The sequence below is a fragment of the Pempheris klunzingeri genome, chromosome 9 (assembly GCF_042242105.1).
Source record: "Pempheris klunzingeri isolate RE-2024b chromosome 9, fPemKlu1.hap1, whole genome shotgun sequence".
NCBI classification, from domain to species: domain Eukaryota; kingdom Metazoa; phylum Chordata; class Actinopteri; order Acropomatiformes; family Pempheridae; genus Pempheris; species Pempheris klunzingeri.
In genome coordinates, this window is record NC_092020.1 from 1,172,588 (window position 1) to 1,191,870 (window position 19,283).

The 19,283-nt window shown below is 41.6% G+C and overlaps 4 protein-coding genes across 4 annotated transcripts; 2 read left to right on the top strand and 2 right to left on the bottom strand.

Moving 5' to 3' along the window:
* The first annotated feature begins 434 nt into the window (after positions 1-434).
* On the top strand, positions 435-2,288 carry nudcd2 (NudC domain containing 2). Its single transcript, XM_070836510.1, has 4 exons — positions 435-845; positions 1,385-1,433; positions 1,529-1,680; positions 1,895-2,288. The coding sequence occupies exons 1-4, from the start codon at positions 657-659 to the stop codon at positions 1,976-1,978; spliced, it is 474 nt and encodes a 157-aa protein (XP_070692611.1). The 5' UTR covers positions 435-656; the 3' UTR covers positions 1,979-2,288.
* ccng1 (cyclin G1) lies at positions 2,250-6,887 on the bottom strand. The gene is made up of 6 exons (XM_070836509.1): positions 6,680-6,887; positions 5,155-5,418; positions 4,804-5,057; positions 4,348-4,426; positions 3,735-3,845; positions 2,250-3,361 (listed from the first exon to the last, which is right to left on the bottom strand). The coding sequence occupies exons 2-6, from the start codon at positions 5,416-5,418 to the stop codon at positions 3,170-3,172; spliced, it is 900 nt and encodes a 299-aa protein (XP_070692610.1). The 5' UTR covers positions 6,680-6,887; the 3' UTR covers positions 2,250-3,169.
* A 1,322-nt stretch (positions 6,888-8,209) lies between these two features.
* LOC139206852 (septin-8-A-like) lies at positions 8,210-16,303 on the bottom strand. The gene is made up of 10 exons (XM_070836447.1): positions 16,274-16,303; positions 14,484-14,598; positions 14,170-14,365; positions 13,475-13,661; positions 13,217-13,378; positions 12,758-12,854; positions 12,445-12,613; positions 10,923-11,055; positions 10,631-10,818; positions 8,210-8,264 (listed from the first exon to the last, which is right to left on the bottom strand). The coding sequence occupies exons 1-10, from the start codon at positions 16,301-16,303 to the stop codon at positions 8,210-8,212; spliced, it is 1,332 nt and encodes a 443-aa protein (XP_070692548.1).
* A 1,304-nt stretch (positions 16,304-17,607) lies between these two features.
* Positions 17,608-18,980, top strand: sowahab (sosondowah ankyrin repeat domain family member Ab). Its single transcript, XM_070836279.1, has one exon. The coding sequence runs from the start codon at positions 17,608-17,610 to the stop codon at positions 18,967-18,969; it is 1,362 nt and encodes a 453-aa protein (XP_070692380.1). The 3' UTR covers positions 18,970-18,980.
* Positions 18,981-19,283: the final 303 nt, after the last annotated feature.

Consider the following 19,283-nt stretch of genomic DNA (forward strand, 5'->3'; position numbering starts at 1 on the left):
CATAACGACACAAGGTGTGAGGCGAAAAATATTAAGAAATAGAACAAAAATAAATAAATAAAATAGAAGCGGAGTCTTTACTGGTGTCGTTAAAGTGACTGGTAGGTCTGCATGAGAGCACAGGAGGCACGAAGGTAAGAGCAGTAATCTAATTAACAGATTAGTAAATCCACTCCATTTTTAGACAAACAGTGGATTCTTTTGGTTTCCTTTAAAGCCATTGTAAAATAATTAAAATTAATATAATAACTAAAACCACTGCAGCTCATCGATTTACACCACAGCATGTACAATAAAGTGACAACATTATGTCTTTTAGCTCAGGTGAACCTTGTGTTTCTGGCTGTAGTTCATTGTATCTCACAGCAGATGGCGCCATAATGCTGTTCACAACCGGAAGTGAACCCCCTATTGAGAGAAGAAGAAGAAGAAGTAGTTTCGAGAGCGTGAGGGAGCCAAACACAACATAACCATCAGATACTGACACTAAATTAACTTTTAATGTTCATAACCGGCCCCGCTAAGCAGTAGAAACAAGTGAAGAGCGGTGAACATTAACTGCGTGGTGAACTGTTAACTTAACTCGTCTGGTCCGTAGTTGGTTAACGTTAGCTAGCTGCGGTTAGCCGAGCTGTGAGCCGGTGTGAAGCCGCAGCATGTCGGTGCACTTCGAGGAGAGGAGCGGCGTCGTCCCCTGCCAGACCCCCTGGGGCTCCTGGTACCAGACCATGGAGGAAGTCTTCATAGAGGTCAATGTGCCTCACGGGACGTCTGCTAAAGAGGTCAAGTGCCATTTGGGCTCCAGAGACATCGAGCTGCTGGTCAAAGGGGAGGAAATATTCAAGGTAACTTCCCAAGGGATTCTGGGACTTTTCCCATCTCCATATTCATTTCAACTAGTTAATGGAGAAAGGTGAAAAAGTCAATTCAATTTAAACGCTTTGTTTAAAATGGCAACACCACTGTGTACAAATACTACAAGTATAAGTCGTGCATTTTAATGTTTTCTTAAGAAAAAGTTCAGAAGTACCCGCATCAGTATAGAAAGCATTTATTTGATTTATTAATGTGTACATCACTGTTATGCTGCTGCAGGTAAAGGTGGGGCTCACCTTAGTGTAGCATATGAATCCTATCCTAATTTATTTGTTTCTTATGTTTGGGTTGTATTAATCTGAGTGTGCAAAGTTACAAGAGACTGAAGTTATTAAAGAATTTAGTGGAAAAAATACAATATTTACCTCTCAGTTGTGCTGTTGAAGGAGTAGCAGAAAATGGACTTCAGCCCAGCCCACAGTGGTGCCTCTTATGTAGTGACCTGTAGTGGTTTGAGTGCGATGTGAACACACACTAAGCTCACTCTCTTCTTGTTTCATTCTGTTAGGGAAAGCTGTTCGGCACCACCATGGCTGACGAGGCCACATGGACGCTGGGTTGGTGTCATGCCTCTAAGTAACATTCCCAGATTTCACTTAAACGTAGAAAAACCAGCTTTATCTCAGGCCTGTTTACCTCTCTTTCTGCTTAGAGGACAAATGTCACATCCAGATCATTCTGATGAAGACAAACAGGGAGGCAGGAAACTGCTGGACCTCCCTGCTCGAGGGGGAGTACTGTGCCAATGCCTGGGTCCAGGACCAGATGCAGAGAAAGCTCACGCTGGAGAGGTTCCAGCGAGAGGTTAGTTTGATTAAGGGTCAAAGTGCATGCAGATGTAAGCTATTAGTAATGGCAAATCATGGCTGTTTTTCATTTAGTAATGTAGTTCTAATGTTTTGATGAATAAAGCCATTTTTAGAAGCTTATATAAACTCCTAAAGGAAAGTGAAAGTGGCACCGCTTGATAGAGGTAACAGGTCTAGCCTATGAATCAATTGCACTTCCTCTTTGCTAGAATCCTGGATTTGACTTCAGCGGTGCAGAGATCTCTGGAAATTTTGCTGGTGGTGGACCAGATTTTTCCAGTTTACAGAAGTGACAGACACCATGATGCCACAACACTGACGTACTTGAGATGTCATCTCTGCCTAATGGACACTGTCAGGACATCGATGGCAGGCAGAGGAACAGTGGATTCAGATTCAAAGATTTGCCTTCAGAACAGAAATACTGGGCGGCCCAAAGGACTTTATTTGACAAAGACATTTCCCAGCAGCCCTTTCATCTGTCTTGGCTTTTTTAAGGCCTTGTTTGACAAGACGCCTGTGGGATGGATTGTGTTTTAATAATGAGAGCGATGCACACAGCAATAGCTTTTCAATAAAGTTTTATTGAAAGGTACAAGTACATTGGTTGACCAGATGGTGTATTCAATTATCCATTTTGAATTTGAGAACACATTTTATTTTTGTCACTAAATGAAACTTAAACTCAACAGGGAAACTGGCAAAGAAAGTGCAATACAAATTCCAATCCACATTTCCACTGCAATGACCAATATTTTTTAGCGTTCTCTGCATAATTGACAACTGAAATACATGTAGTGCTTCACTCTTGTGTACACAAACCAAGAATTCGTGAAAACAACTCATCCGTAACCGCTGACATTTCAGCTCAAAAGGTATGGTTAGCCATATGGACAGGTTTGTCATTAGCCTCACTTCACTGGAGAAAACCAGAGCTCCCTCGCCATATCAACGTAAAAAAAAACAAAAAAAAAAAAAACATCACCTTGGGTAGGAGTGTGCATTCAGGACAGTTTAGCAACCTAGGGTGGGAGTGAAGGATTTTGGGCCTGATTTCTTGGTTCCATTTTTGCTGTTCACAAAATCCTTCTCCCTCCTCTTCCACATGGTGGACTGAGGACCTAGGTGGTTCTATACTTATTAGCTTAAAACCAGCAACCCGTTCCAGGAAACACCAAACACCGTGGCACGGATTTTAACAAGAACATACTGTACACTTTTGAAAGCAACTCAACCATTAAAGTAAAACTTTGCAGGATGGTAGCACATGAGCCTTTCTGACTTTTGGAAAACCGTAACATTTTTCCTTAAAGAAATCCATCATCAATGATGAAGATCTGTAAGGAAAATAACTGGAGCTGTACGTCAGTGACCAAACCGCAATAAGGTCTTCAAAGAGTTCCATCCAATCAGAGAACAAAGATCATTTGAGGTCAGTTGTAATTTTCCTCTGCGTGTAAGGTCACCCATGCGTACCGCCAGGTTTAACAAGCCGACTCGGGTATGGTGGGAAGATGAGCAATCTTGTAGTAGCTGTGCTTCAACTGACGTGCAGTTCTTCCCGAAATAGTCCAGCGAAGCCTCTGGGTGTTGGGCCTAGAGCACTTGGTGGTGGCATATTCGGCCAGGCATTTTCCAACTAGCTCCCGCACACAAACCAGGTCTCCATCTCTGATCTGCACAGAAGAGAGACACACAAAAAAGAAATGGTTTGTCACACAGCTGCAGCAACACAACAGTGGCTCTTAATGAGGTTATTGCAGATGCTGCTAAAGCATCAGTTATGTGAACTGGAGAATATATCTTCATTGAAAGAAGAACAAAGAATGACACTTTGGCAGAAGTTTCATCCACAGTATGACAACCAATCATTGATCTGATTGGTTAGCCTGTGTTACATAGTGATAGACAAATGGTTCATCCTGCCAAATATTTTTTGATCATGCCTGCCTAACTAAACAAAGCTGCACTAAAACTACTGAAAAACAAAAAATGTTGATTCTGACTGTCAAACACATATTCAAGATTGTAAAAAAGGTTGGTACTTACATTCAGCTGCTGCTGGAGACTTGTCAGGGCCTCGGTTACTTTGTCAGCAGTCTCGGGATCATATTGTTCCTGGGCCTCAAAACACAGGAGAGCCAAGGCAAGCAGAGATGGCTGCAGAGAGACGGTGAACAGTGGGGCAAAAAAGTATTACAAATCCTACAATGTGATTTCCTGGATTCTTTCCCCCCCATTCTGTCTCTCATAGTTGAAGTGTACCTATGATGAAAATTACAGACCTCTCTCATCTTTAAGTGGGAGAACTTTTGGTGCACAATTGGTGGCTGACTAAATACTTTTTTGCCCCACTGTAGCTACTTAAGCACAAAAAGACTGCAGACACGGTAAACATGTTTGTATAGGAAAACTGGCACAGAAAACACGACAGTACTTGTGAATGAATGAATATGCTTATCGCAGATGGCCTACTGTACACCTGGACTACACTAAAAATTATTCGTGTCAAATAGAAAGCCAATTGATTTTCAAACCAATGGTCAGAAAAGTAGAACTGCTAGATGTCATTGTTAACATTATGGATTTGTTTAAAGCGTCATAATTCCAACTGGAAATAGGCCGTCTTTTGAAATGTTGGCAGAAAGTTATTTTGGCCTACCTTTATTTTGGAGAAGACAAATGAGCAGTGACAGGCTTTCAGCTGAGCCTCCAGTCTCTCAAGGCTCAGTATCTTCTTGCTGTAAAAAGAAAACGCTTGTAGTGTCAAGATTTAAACTTAATACGATGGATGTAAGGCAGAGCTCACTGGAAGAGACATCACTGTGCTTAAGTAGATTAATGACCAACAACTGACTGTACTTTTTAAAAAAATGTATATACTTAGAAGTTAAACACCATAATAGAGTTTGAGCAGAGGACGTTTATATTCCTTTTCTAACATCACATGTCTAAAATCTTGATGATTTCAAATAGGGCTGTGCCTGTTGGCCTTTAAAATATTTTTGGCTAGTTCTCTCTTTTAAGCCAGATATGGGAAGACATATTTAGTAGAGTAAATATAATTTTGTTGAGTCATGATTCAGCCCTGCAGGTGGCTGTGACCGGCTGTCCTTACCTCTCAGCATCGAGCTGCTCCTGGATGTGGCTGTGGAAGAGGCGGAGAAAGCGGAGGGCTGTGGGGGCCTTCACCTTCCAGTAGAGCTTCTCCATTATGATCTTCTCCATTCTCATCATGTCAGACACTGTAAAGCGATTCTGACTGATGCGGATCAGGTCGTTGGCCAGAGGCACGTTCTTCTCCTCCTCTGCGGACTTCACTGCAATGTAGAAGCAGCACAAGCCCACACAGGACAGGTGCTTTGGTTGGATCTGAGGAGGACAGGGAGAGGAAACTAGATTATAAAACAGCCTTTGTCATTTCTAGACAGCGAACATGATTCTATCTGGCAGAAAAGTATTTACAGACCTTCATTACAGAGAGGAATCGATCCAGCAAGCTGATGGCCAGTGAGAAGGTCTCTGAGCTGAAACCAAAGAACCTGGTCAGAGACAGCAGGTCCTTCACCTCCAGCTCCCGCAGTCTGGTGGTCATCCTGAGGCCATTGTCCTGGGATGTCTCGATGAGCCTCAGGCCGCTCAGCTTTGGTTGGTATCGGCCCTCCAGATCTGTCAGGGCCTTCAGCTGAACAGCAAATGGCTGTGCTGCGGGTCCAGTCACTGTGTCAATCATCTGAGCAGGTAGGGAAATAAAAAAAAAAATAAATCAAACTAAGACATTTCACTCAATTTCTCAATACTGATAATGTGATCAGGCTGTGTATGACATAAAATATATGTAATACTTGGTAACATAAGGTATGACTTTACTTACACATATTAGAGCTAAAACAATTTGTCAATTAATCGTCTAATGGCCCATACCTGTACAATTAAAGGTGTGTCTAACATGCATTTCTAGACACTAGAATAGGACACTGGTTGATATGGTTTCACTCTACCACTGTCAAATAAGTCAAGCCTGTGAGCAAAGTCACAGAAAAAGACAGCAGTTATACAATTATTAGGAAATAATCATAAATGAAATCTAACAGATGTTAATATTTCACAACATATGGATAAAAGATACAGTATCTGGCTAACACCAACCATCCTGTTATAGTTGGTGATTAGTTTTGCTCCAATTTAGAACAGCTGTACTTGAAGAAGATTAATTCTTATAGCACAGTAAAATGTGTTAATTTAATGCAGTTTACTCATACGAATATATCTGAATGGAGGGATATGTGTTAGTCAGGACTATCTGAGACATGGGAGCGTTTCCAAATTTGTAAGTTATCAAGTAACAAGCCTTCCCTAACAGCTGTCATTGATCTAGGCTCAACTGGGCTGAACAGGGATAAGTTACATAACGGGACCACATCAAACTAAGTTTCTCACAGTTCAAAACAATAATTAAACACAGTTACGCTCATACAGGTTTATTAAGATATGTGATTAGCTCTGATTTGGAGACGTTTTTCACAGTCAGAAAGTGGATGTGAGTCTTTATAATGAATTGATCAGGCCCTGTGTGAGGCTGAGAGGACCTGCGTCATGTCGGGACATGTTCTGCCGTTCACACCAATGGAGAGCTAGCACGGTCTACTCACAACAACAAACACAAGCGGTGTAACACACTTTAAATCGCACCACTGTGGCTAAAGCTGTGACACACGACAATGTGGGCAATTAATTAATTTAGTTTTGTGTCTAATGAGGGCAAACGACAAACTAATCTGACGTTAACGACGTACGCTAGCTGTTAGCTACCGCCGCTAACGCTAACACAGCGTTACATCAATGTTCAAATGGTACACAGCGTTAGTTTAGTTACTTTTGAGCTAAAGACGACGACATGACGAGGTGTTTCAAGGCTTCAAATACTCAAATATCACTTTAACTTCTACATGAGGTGAGTTTCCATAACACAGAGTGAAGACTGATTAACTTACCTTGAGTCAAGTTACGTTGCTTTTAATGTGGTGGAAAAATGAGCAGTGGAGAAAATCCTCCGGTCGCTTTGGCAAGCGGATGAAAGGAGGTTTAAAACACAAAAAAGTGTAAGTATGAACTTTCGCTAAAGAAAGTTTTAAGCATAGGTTAATTTCTGCCTATGCACACCCCCCTACCCTTGGCGTAAGGCGACGGGGAAAAGGGCAGTTCAGGTTTTAATGCAAGCATAAATCCAAGCCCATGCCCGAACAAGATGAGCTGTCATTGGTCGTCGGCGGGTGACGTTTCTGAATGTAAGTTTCAATTGGATACTTTTGCAGCCATTCACAATAAAGGCCCGCCCTACACGAGGTGGAGGACCAATCACAGCTGAGGAGGCGGGGCATGACCGAAAAACGCAAACCTACCATGTCCCCTGTCTTATGATGTTGGCCTTAAAATGACTAGACTTTAAATAGAACAGCACAGCAATAGGAGTTCAATACATTGAATTGAATTGAAATATAATATAAACTGGCATCGTTAAGTTTCTTCATTATATTAATGTTCAATAAAGGAGAAGTCAAGAAAAGGTGTCACATATTACAAGATAGGGAAAATGACAGAGAAAACAGCAAAACCATGAAAACGTACAAAAAATGTGCAGGATTGTTTAGAATTTCATACACTGATTGTTTTCATAACCCAGACAGACAGACAGACCATGCTGTCTGTTCCCCGTTCTAAATGGAGGCCTGCTGGCAGGTTTCTGGAACAGTCTGGAAGGAACCTGAACCTGCTGAGACCACAGATTATCACAAGCGGGTGCCTGTCCGCTTCCTCTGCCTTTACCGTCTAAAAGTGCAATTATGGAGAGAACAAGGTGCGTTTTCAATAAAGTAACTCTTTATTACATCAGGATATACAAATCTGCAAGGGGCCCACACAGACCCACCATATAGACCTACTGACATTAAGAGATTTAATCCTGAATTTATATATATATTCAGGATTTTTTCATGTAACAACAGTACATATAGATTTTGTAGTTTAAAGCTATGAAATGCTTCTAACTAGATCTTTTGACACACCATAAAAGGTTGACATGTTAGTATGATAGGGCACCTTTTACAGTGATTAGATATAATATTTCTACTATGATTTAAAGTGCTTATAAATCATAATGTTCAGTCCGTACAACATTAAACATCAATATCATGTCACTTTATAATATAGATTTCACAGTGTAAAATCAGTCAAAAACTACAAGCAAAACATGACGAATGGAAGATGGCAGCACGTTTACAATACAAAAACTGAGCTTTTGGCAAGAGTTTTAAATACTTTTAGGAATGAAGGTTAGGAGCCATGCAGAGACCATGCTACAGAGCGCCGCATCAGAGCTTAAAGGAGAGTTTAGTAGACATGGAAGACTTCAAGTTGACTCACTTCCAGGGATGTTTAGTGCATTTCTAAAAAAATTATTTCACGTTGTAAAAATAATACACTTGATTGTTAGTCTGTGATCTTTTGTTGTGGTGGAAATTCTTCTAATTCAAATTTCTTCCTGAGGTTAAGGAGCACGCAGATGGAAGACTAAAGAAGCTATGAAAGGGAAAGAAAAAGCATGTCATTCATCTGAACAAGCAGCTCAATACATTCATTAAGGTCACTAGACAAACCTCAACAAGATGTGAAATATAAAAATCTGTTGATGACAGAGTTTAATAAGCGTTTTGTTATTTGCTCTGGTTGCTGCCACTGAACTGAGCGTTAAAACAAAAAGTGAAACTTGAATTAAATTAATAACACTCTCATAGAAACACTGTTGACCAATCAGAAACATGTCCTGGTATGTCACGATGACCACAGGGGTGATATGAAATGCTTTGAACGACACAAATGACTGACGTGATGGAAGTCCCAGAGAACTGAAGGGGTTCAGCTGACCAACAGATGAACTGATGCCATGTTTGATTTTCCATTGTCATTATTTATTTGAATATAAATGAAGGCAAAATATTTGACTCCCTTCCATTCTTAATGTAAATTAATTCAATTATTTTCTTTATAACTTTGCATAGTCTGGTGTTAGACATCACACCTCAAGCTACCAACAATTAAAAAACAATTATCCACATTATTAGACATACGGTCTTAAAAATGCTACTGGTGACTATTCAACTGGTGAATAACTGCATGTATAAATACACACAAACACTTACTCCATGTTAATACATAATATAACTCACAACCGTCACTTCAATTGAGTCAGTAACTGAAAGTCTCCTGTTTCTATTAAGTCAGAGTGTGTGCATCACTGAGAAACAGCCTTTAAATTACAGTAGGAGATGAACACACATTCATGGCAAGAACATAAAATAACACAAGCTACATGTTATGAAAACAGTCCATGGATTGTGTGTCTAGCAGAGTCAGCATTAGGGACAAATTAAATACACTGAGCAAAGCTACCTTTTTGATCCACAAGTACACAGTGGCTTATACCGTCACATTATTCAGGCTCACATACGTGCATAGTCACTGTGACACTATGTCCACAAATACAGTGTCAGGAAGTATGAATGTCAGAAATGACAGTCTCTCATTCCCATGCTGACGGCAGACACATTCCTGGTTTCCCTGGATGTTTGATCCTTAAATCAACTGAAAGGGGAAAAGAAATAAGACAAAATATGGATAAAAAGAAAAAAAAGGTGGATTTGGAGGTATGGCAGAAATCAAAAGAATAAATCAATGAAATGGGAATGCAACAGTGTTTGGGTTGTAACTTCCTTTCCAAAGGCCAAGACTTTGGGCTACGTTCAGAGTAAGAAATCAGCTTGTTTGAAAAACCTCATGGATCTCCACGTTCATTTAGGCCACATTTATGGCTGCACTGAAATCAGATTAAAGCTGACGTTGTTGAGATGTTTCTAAATCTGATCGCTCCAATCAAAGGTTTAAACGGACTTCAGGGTCACATCCAACAGGACACACAGCTCTGACAGCATGTCTAGAGCACAGCTAGCCAACCATGACTGCACCACCAAAAATGGTTGCATATAAAATTCAAACCTTGAATATTTTCAGCACCTGAACTCTTTTAACATACAGTCCTAATCCTGGATAGAGTCCTTTATATCATCCCGTAAATGCTTTGAGCATGCATTTAGTGAATGCATTTAAATATATAATAATGTTTTACTGCTTTCTCCATAACTGGGTTACACAGCATAGCCAGAAGAAAGATCAGTTAAAGCCTTTTAGAGGTCAAACATACAGTAGAATACTGTTGAGACTTCCATTAATAGTGAACATGTTTACATGAACTGGGCTTTAGCTCTTCACATTTGTTTCTACTGTATTTTACTTCTCATTAAGGCACTTTTGTTAGTGTGGATTTTCAAGGCTAATCCTGAGCTTCACACTGTGTTTGGATGTTTTGAGCGTACATAATCAATCCTGACGAATGATGTTTCCACCTGCAGAAATGATTACGGCTCTACGCGGGTCATCTGAGTATCAGACCGGGCGAATGTAAACAGAAGTGCCCCCGCCTGAGATGCAGTCTGGCAGGTCAGCCCGCAGAGAAATGAGCGTCAGGCTGTGTCATGCCAAGCTGTGACCCTTCCTACAATGTCTGGGCACACAGTGTCGGTCTGAATCTGTCCCTGTATCAGTTCCTGAGCCAACATGGCTTCTAGGAAGATAACACTATCTTATTAATCACATTGTATGTCTTCCCCTCTCTGTCCAATCACCTCCACACAGACTGGCTTAGAGAATACATGCCCATGGCTTGTGAATATAATGCACGTGTGGCATTTAAACAATTATCCTTCAATGGCTTCACAAATCTTAGTGTTATTAATATTTAGAGACATTAACAACTCTGACAAACCATGGTGTAAGACAGAAGCCACTCCAGCAGCGATACAAATCAAGTACACACAGAAAAACAGACTTACTTCTTCTTGTCTTTGTCCTTCTTAAATGGCTGTGAGCAGCCTTGGAGTGCCTGTCCCATCAGTGTCTCAGCCGCAACCTTTCTTCTGTTGAAGGCGTTCATCTCCTCCTCCAGCTCTCGTCTTTTCTCCTCCAGATTCCTCTTTTCCTCCTGGTGCATCCGCTTGAGCTGCTCAAACCTCTCATGAAGCTAGAGATGGTGATGATGAGGATGGGACAACTCTTGATGTGAGACAAACCAAATAGGGTATATTTTCACTGAGTAGGTATTTTAGGCTATTTTAGGCTCCTCACCTCTTTTTCCTTTTCTTTCAGCTCTGCCTCTGTTTCCTTCACTTTGTTGACAAACATCTGCCTCATTTCTTCCTCTTTGCGCTGCAGATCCACGAGGAACTCCTTCCTCTTGGCTTCGTACGTCTCCTGAAGGCTGAGAATCGAGGTAAAAAAACTGTTAGGCTCGGTCTGGTGAGGATAGGATTAGAGTATCAGTATTGGAGTATCATCTGAGGATCATAAATGTTCACTAGGTGTGGATTAACGCATCACCAAATGAAAACAGGTTGCACCATGCAAACTAGCTCTCACGTAGAATATTTATAATAAATAAATATTTGTAAAGTATTTACAAACAGGAAGTGCCAGGCTGCAACAAAACACATGTGACCCATTTAGATCGAAGAGCAAAAGAGGTAATATGTTCGACATTGACCTAACACTTAAAAAAAAAATGCTGTTTAATAATGTAAACCGGAAAGATTTTAAGTAAAATATCACAAAGCTGAACACTAAAGATAAAAACTTTATGCAAATGGGATCAGACTAAACGCCCAAATAAAGCTATATGTTGGGCTGCCATATCAATATTTTCTACTCACTGTAAAATATATGAACACTATTAACATGTAAATTAAAATAATTTCTAAAAGGATTGTCGAATAGGTTTAATTCATCACTTGGACCCTAAAACTTTGTATCTGGAGGTTATTTTGCAGTTCGTGATGCTACAGTGACTTTCTGTTTACATAGCTGGTTGAGTTTGATTGGACAGCACTACACGTCTCTTAGCAACTGATTTACACATTACTCATCTGTACCAGCTAAGTCATTCCTGGAATTCCTCAAGTTTAAATGTAGATGAATTTATGAAGGTTCATGTGGGTCAAAAATAAACACAAATACATCAGTTAACTATAGTGTTCATTAAATGATCAAACTAGAGTCTAAACTGACACAGAAAGTTTTGCACTTTTCCCTTCAGCTCCAATCAGTCGATCTTTTTCAATCAGTTGAAAAGAGCATTATTAAAACAAATTAGCTCTTTTTTTCTTAATAGTCTTATTCAAAAACATGGTCTTAGCACACGTTCAGTCATTTATCTATTCCCTTTTCTCCACACCAAACATTTACAATTTCCTCGTCCCAATTCCAATTTTCCTTCAGCTGATACAATGATGACATGGATGTGTCCCTGTATAGGATTTGATCGAGGGTGGGAGTGTGTGAGGTAGTGTGTTTCTGATGACATTTAGCAAACTTGGTGAAGGACAGACTTCAAAAGTGCACAACACACAGACAGTCTGTCAGAGCATTTTGAAAGCTGTTGTATCACAGATGCCCAAAGTTACCCAACCTTCCCTGGAGAAATGACTCCATCTGAACAGTGTTCATGTGGCTTTAATTCATTTACCTTTCATCAAATCATATAAGCATGGATTTTAGCACCAGTTTTAGCATCATAAGAGAGCAGGGTTTTTTTTTTGGACAGTTCCACTGAAGTTGCCCAGATGCATTACATCACCGCTATCCCTAATTTCACCTGAACGACTGGCTGTCCGGGTCTGTGTCCTTGAAGCCCATCTCTTCCAGCTTGCAGCGACGGTAGAGCTCATAGTGTCGAGCGTGTGTTTGCTCTCGGAGATCCTCCATGTTCACCCGCAGTAGCATCTCCCTCAGCTTCACAAAATCACAATGGTTTTCATTCTCCACTGGAACACAAAGACAGTTGATTATTTAACCTTGACTGCGCTCATGAAAACAGACAATAATGATATCACGTTTATATCTCGGCTGAGAAGCTAGTAATAGTTCGGCAGGAGGCATTTGACTTTTATGATGCTCGGTGCACTCACCCTGTACTGATCCCCAGGGGTACATCCTTGCTTTCACCATCTTATTCCCTACTTTAACATCTTCTGTACTTCCAACAACGGCAAAGGGAAGATGAGTCTGTAACATATAGTACTGATGTTCTTACAATATGTTTCAAACAGAACTACAGTAACACTGCTGTTGCCATATCCAGGATTTCTTTCTTCTATTACAACATGGTTCTAAATATGTATTGTGCTGTATCAATTCTTTCTTCTTAATTTCCCACCTTTTCTGCAACATCAATCAATGGTAGAATGATAATCAGACAGTCTCACTTCATTATTCTACTATTATGCTACAATACGAACCGATGGGTGGAGGCTTGGTGAGGATATAGTGGTGGTTAAAGTGCAAATGCATACTATCTTGTAAAATACTAAGGGTACATGCACTGTATGGTGTGCGTGTGTGTATATAAGTGTGTTTCTAGGACTTACATTCATGGAGGAGTTGATCTCTGCGACAGCTTCATCCTCTGTGGGGAACTGATAAATCTGCACTCCATTACTGACCAGCTCACTCATAATTTTGATCTTTAATTTGTGCAGTTCATTCTTGGACACCGTGTCTGCCTTCGCAATAACAGGGATGATGTTCACCTGCATGGAAAGAAAAAAAAAACACAATACGAGTGACGGACTGAGGGACGAGTGGCGTTAATCAGTGAAATACACAGCGCCAGGTTCTGTGGTCACCTTGCTGTCCAGTTTCTTCATTGTGACGAGATCCAGGGACTTCAGGGAGTGTCCGGTGGGAGCGATGAAATACAGGCAGATGTGGATTCGTGTGTCGTGGCAGTCAAACAGGGAGCGCTTTATTTTTAGCTCCTCTTCCAGGTACTTTTCAAACTGGGTATCGATATAGTCAATAATGGGTTTATAGCTGCACAGAAACAAAGCACAGACATCCAACATGAGCATCATGAGTTCATCCTCACATGTATGAACATCACGCTTTACTTTTTCTTTTTTCTTTTTTTGAGAGACATGTTAGTATTCTAGTTACAAACTCTGCAGCTACAGTCTTGCAGCCAAAGAATGGCAGCTTTCTTTACTCCCTGCTGCTGGAAAACTCAAGTGTCTATTGAGGTTGGATTCGTTCTACCAGTCATTCGCGTATTGCCTTTCTTCCCTCCAAATTGACATGCCAGAAACAGGCCAGATCTCTTTCTCTATCCCATACTGTGTAAATGTGCTGGCTGAAGTGCCAGAGCAAGAGGGGGAAATGATTAATTGCCATTGCTGTTCTAACCATGAGAAATTTCTGACGCTATCTCTGAGCATTTCTAACGATCAGCATCAAAACAGCACTGAAGATTTCTGTGAGAAGTGTTTTCAAATATTTTAAAAACAGCGCTCAGTCGGACAAAAAGTGAAACTAGGATCGGTACCTTTGCTCCTTGTTGATCTGGTCTCCAAACCCTACAGTGTGCACAACTGTCAGCTTGAGGTTGACGTTGCTCTCCTGTAGATCGTACGTTTGTGCACGAAGCTGCACCTCGCTCTGATAGTGGCTGGCTTCCTCATTTTCAAATGTTGTATTGAAAAGAGTGTTCATTAATGTTGACTTTCCTATCCCGGTCTCGCCTTTAAAACAAGAGAGAGAAAATGAGGGAAAGAACAGAGGCGAGAGAAAGACTAATTCCACATCAATGCCACATTGAGCATACTTTGGATGATGAACTCCCCCTGGGTTCAGACATACCTACACAGAGGATGTTGAAGCAGAATCCCTGTGCCACTGATTTGCTGACCAGCTGATCTGGAAGGCTGTCAAACCCCACGTGGCCTCCGAGCTCCAGGTTTCGCTTCTCCTCATTCTGAGGTGTTTGGAAACAGGATGGACAGGACAAAGAATATATTAGAATGAATTAGTTGCATTTCAGCAGTCTTTCATCAGGGTCAGATCCTGTCGCTAAATAGCCAAAGAAACAACGCCAAAAATCATTAAAGTGGTGAGGTCACAAAAGTCCTTCTGTCAGATCCCATCCCCACAGTTGGCTTTCAAGCTTAAAAGCACCCTTTGCAAATGAGGTCATCTCTCTCTTCCACTTAACACACTGAATAGTCCGACCTATAAAAAGGTTCATGCTCAGTATCACAAACCAAACTCTTCCAGTAAAGGTTAACAACAAAAGGCGAATTAAAGGAGAATCATTGGAGTTGTGCAGCGCTGATGTCATACTTTACATTGTGAGTCTTGTGACTGTATTAAGAAGCTTTAGTATTGGGGCTTAGCCTAAACACAATGTGTCGGTAGCATTAATGCTGCACACAGTAACGGATTGTGATCATAAGTGAGCTTTTATTTAGACCTGAAAAGAACAGAAACTGTCGTGGCCAATGATACTTCTTGAATTTTTTGCTCAATTAACTATACAAAACAAATTCACATTTTTCTTTGATATAGTTTTAAACACTGAATTGAAAAGTAGCTGATGATTTCAGTACTACTTTTAAAATCACTGCACAGATTTCCCATCCATTATGTGTTCTATACTTGTCATGTTCATTACTATAACAATGAAAATACAGTAAAGCACATGAATCTGTATTCAAGAATAATATATAGAATAACACATACATAGAGGAGTTAGAGGATGTTTCATTCGTCCTACATCAGATTCTCACTGGGACACTGGCATCTTGCAAAAGGCTCAACATGGGGACCGGGATGTGTTCAATACAACAATCATCCGTTTTTGTCCCCTCTCCTCACACACACACACACACACACACACACACACACACACACACACACACACACACACACACACACACACACACACACACTCACACACACACACACACACACACACACACACACAAAGAGCTCTTTATTTAGATGTTGTTTCACAGGGTGGGAGGACATCCAAGCTCCTGGCTGCCCTGGTACCCATAACACCCCCTCACAGTGAGACCAACACACAAACACTGCCTTAACTTAACTAAGTCCTCCATCATTAGCAAAGCAACCTGTGAACAGCACGGCAGCCAGCAGACACCTAACTGTAACCTGTGATGGCTTTTTGTGTGGCTGATACATAGTTAGATGTTCGCTGGCTACCACTTGAAGAGGCTACTTGTGTTCATCCTCTTAACTTAGTCCCTTGCTGCCTGCTGTCCTGTGCTTCATTCAAGTGCTCGGTCTCGTCAGTTCAGCACCTGTGAGGGCTGCTGACATGGTAAACAGCAGTGTGTCCGTGCTGCACAGTGCGCTCTTTCTGCACGTCTCCACGATGCATCATCTCCACGGAATAAAACCGAAGCTGAAAATCCCGATTCATTGAACACAACAAGCTTCCTCAGCACCGCAGCCACCGCGACACACACCTCGTCACCATCACCTCGCTCTCTCTCTCTCACACACACACACACAGACACACTCACACCTGAACGATGCGCGTTAGCTAGTTTAATTCCCATCTCTGACTCTGAAGGCACCAACCATGAGTCACTGCGGGCCCGCAGACACTACATCATCATCGTACTCACTGCGAAAACGTCTACCTCGTTGGCCGCCATCGTGAGAAGTGGCTGGATGTGTGCAGGAATTATCTGCGCTCAGCCAGACCTGCGCTCCACATCCACAGGGACACACTCACACTCACACGGCTTTCAATATGGCCACTTGGAGGCAACACCCCCTCGGTGCTGGAGGGCACATTACAGCAGCCACACACACACACACACACACACACACACACACACACACACACACACACTACCGTGATCTTAACTTTGACTGATTTAAATGAGAGAGAGAGAGTTTGGGGATATATTCTTCTTTTGTTTTTAATTCAGGAGTATCTAGATGAGACCTATATTTGTGGCTGTTGCCATGGGAAACGACAAGGTATCATCTTAATTTTTAGTGAAATTTTTTTTTATCAACTTGTGATCAATTTCTACTTTAACTGTATAATGAGACTAATTTTAAATACATTTTTTCAAGGAATAAATAAGATGTGTTCAAGTTCATTCAGCAGATACATACTAGACACCAGCTGTCTCCTAGCAACGTGACACTTACTGCGCAGCCTCACAGCTCACATGTCAGCGGGAACAATATATTACCTCCGTTAAGAGCTTCTTTATTAATCTAGCATGCCCAAGTTCAGCCCACTATTTAATCCACAACATTTATTTAACAATTGGTGGCTGATTTGTGAGATTGAGATTTTACAGACTATCCACAATTACATGAAGTTTCTAAGATTAGCTTCACTCTGTCAGCATCAGCATGTTGACAGTAATTATCTATTAAGTATTAATAATAGTGTATTTTTATTTTGACACTTTGGCAGAAGTGTTAAATACACTGAACAACATGATGATAGTCCATGTAAAGCTATCATTGCTTGGTTGTTATGCTTGAATAATGATCATTAGTTGAATAAATTGGTTCTCATGTTTATTCTAAGCCTTGTAAAAGATTTATCAATTTGGGGAACTAATTTAATAGCACAGGTCTCAAGGGATCCAACATTTAGACTTAATGCTCTTTCTCGTATACTTATAGTTCTAATGTTGCACCATTGTGTAACATATAAGATGTTTTTAATGTCTGCATCTAAACAAACAAGAAAGACAAAGACATACATTAAAAAAAACAGCAGCTCTGATGCTGATCTGGTAATGACTAGGGCTAAACCCTCAGCCAGCCCACAGACAGCATGAAAACACGGGTGATTTTATTTGGAGAGGCGCCGGAAGCAGCAGGTCGGTCATAGGATGGGCACAGAGAGGGGAGTGAGGAGATTATCCCCCCCAGGCCCGTCTGAAGATCCCTGTCATATCTGCTCACAGTTTAACGCCGGCAGGACAAAATGGCTCTGACCCAAGAATCAGTTTTGTCTTTTTTACTGGAGCGCGGAGGAAAAGTGAAGAACTCGGAGCTGCTGAACAATTTCAGGAGTCAGATCAGCTGCAGCGATCCCGCGGAAAAGCTGCACAATAGAGACTTGTTCAAGAAGCTGGTGAACAGCGTGGCTGTGGTCAAACAGATCGACGAGGTAAAGTTTGTGGTGGTGAAGAAAAGGTATCAGGACTTTGTTAAGGACGATGCCTCGCAGAAAACGCAGATGGACGAAAGTTTCTCGAGCCAAAACACGAGTTTTTCCCCTGATCGAGCCGAGTCAGCCCGGATGATCCGCTCTGACATTGAGAACAATAATGTCTGCTGTCCGCCGAACAGAAATGAGAGGTGTTATGGTGATGCCAAACATGCCTCTGTGCAGGACAGGAGGCCTCTGGGAAGGAGCATTAGTAGCGCGGACACAACCACTGTCAAAGTCCTGAATATCTCCGGGGATCAGGCCAGCAGAGCGAGGAAATCTGGAGCTGTGTTTGCTGTCATAGCGGTGAAATCCCCACCGAGGGAGTCTGCACCAGGGACACACTGTGGATTACATTCCCGAGTGCATCAGCATAAAACCACAGACAAACCAGTCGCCAAGGTTTGTGCACCATCTGTGCCAGCTCTGATCTCCAACTTTCCAGCTTGCAGGAAGGACGCACTGAGTGACTCCAAATGTTGGAGGAACAGACAGTCAGAGGACGTGCAACCCCCAGGCTTTCCCCACGTGAGGCCCCAAAGCAAGACCACAAGACAGGGGGATGATGCAAAGTACTCAGAGTCTGTGCCCCTGGAGCCACTAGCTCACGAGTGGTTGGTGAAGTGTGCTGCTGGACTGTGGGGACAAATCCACGGTTTGCTGCTGCAGGACACACGGCTGGCACAGAAGAAAGACTTCATGTCAGGTTTCACCGCGCTGCACTGGGCTGCCAAGGACGGCAACAGCGAGATGATCCACACCCTCATGGACATCCCCAGGAGAAGAGGCACTGGTGTTAACGTCAACTGCAAAGCACACGGAGGATACACGCCTCTGCACATCGCAGCCATACACGGCCGCACCGAAGTCATGGTTTTACTTGTGCAAAGTTATGGAGCCAATGTAAATGAAAGAGATAATGATGGCAAGAAGGCCTTCAACTATCTGGACGAAGGAGTGTCGGCTGAGGTGAGAGAGCTGGTGGGAGGCCTGCAGCAGGTCAGGTTCAGGGAGAAGACCGAGGATGAGGAGTACAGAGAGCACTCGAAAGGCTTCAACAGCATCAGTAAACTGTTCCAGCCTCACACTGGGAAGAAACAAAAGACCACGGCGAAGTTTGCTCACGACTGGTGAGAATGACGGAGGACGCTGTGAGATGGACAATAATGAAACCAGAAGAGACCATATTGTCCTAGTTTGTATATTATGTTAGTGAAAAAGAAAAAAAAAGTCTGTAAGTGTACTCAACAAGTCTGTGTGTAGTCTCTCAGTGCCTGTTGTACAGTGTATCACTGTTGTACTATTTATGAATGGTATTTATATTTGAATCATGTTTTTATAGTTGAACTCCATGTATTAACAATGTAATTTGTTATCTAAGTTATTTTTCTTACTAATAACACAATCAGTGATTGTCATACATATTTTGATTACCCAATGTGTAATAA

Bases quoted from the DNA above. Each gene is read 5' to 3' on its own strand.
- nudcd2 (XM_070836510.1), top strand. From the start codon at position 657: ATGTCGGTGCACTTCGAGGAGAGGAGCGGCGTCGTCCCCTGCCAGACC. The intron at 1,434-1,528 runs GTTGGTGTCATG...CTTTCTGCTTAG, and splicing joins CGAGGCCACATGGACGCTGG to AGGACAAATGTCACATCCAG. The intron at 1,681-1,894 runs GTTAGTTTGATT...CCTCTTTGCTAG, and splicing joins TGGAGAGGTTCCAGCGAGAG to AATCCTGGATTTGACTTCAG.
- ccng1 (XM_070836509.1), bottom strand. From the start codon at position 5,418: ATGATTGACACAGTGACTGGACCCGCAGCACAGCCATTTGCTGTTCAG. The intron at 5,058-5,154 runs GTCTGTAAATAC...TGTCCTCCTCAG, and splicing joins GATTCCTCTCTGTAATGAAG to ATCCAACCAAAGCACCTGTC. The intron at 3,846-4,347 runs GTAGGCCAAAAT...GTCTCTCTGCAG, and splicing joins TTGTCTTCTCCAAAATAAAG to CCATCTCTGCTTGCCTTGGC.
- LOC139206852 (XM_070836447.1), bottom strand. From the start codon at position 16,303: ATGGCGGCCAACGAGGTAGACGTTTTCGCA. The intron at 13,379-13,474 runs GTGACCACAGAA...CTTTCCATGCAG, and splicing joins TGAAGAAACTGGACAGCAAG to GTGAACATCATCCCTGTTAT. The intron at 11,056-12,444 runs GTGAAATTAGGG...CTCGATTCTCAG, and splicing joins CCGGACAGCCAGTCGTTCAG to CCTTCAGGAGACGTACGAAG.
- sowahab (XM_070836279.1), top strand. From the start codon at position 17,608: ATGGCTCTGACCCAAGAATCAGTTTTGTCTTTTTTACTGGAGCGCGGA.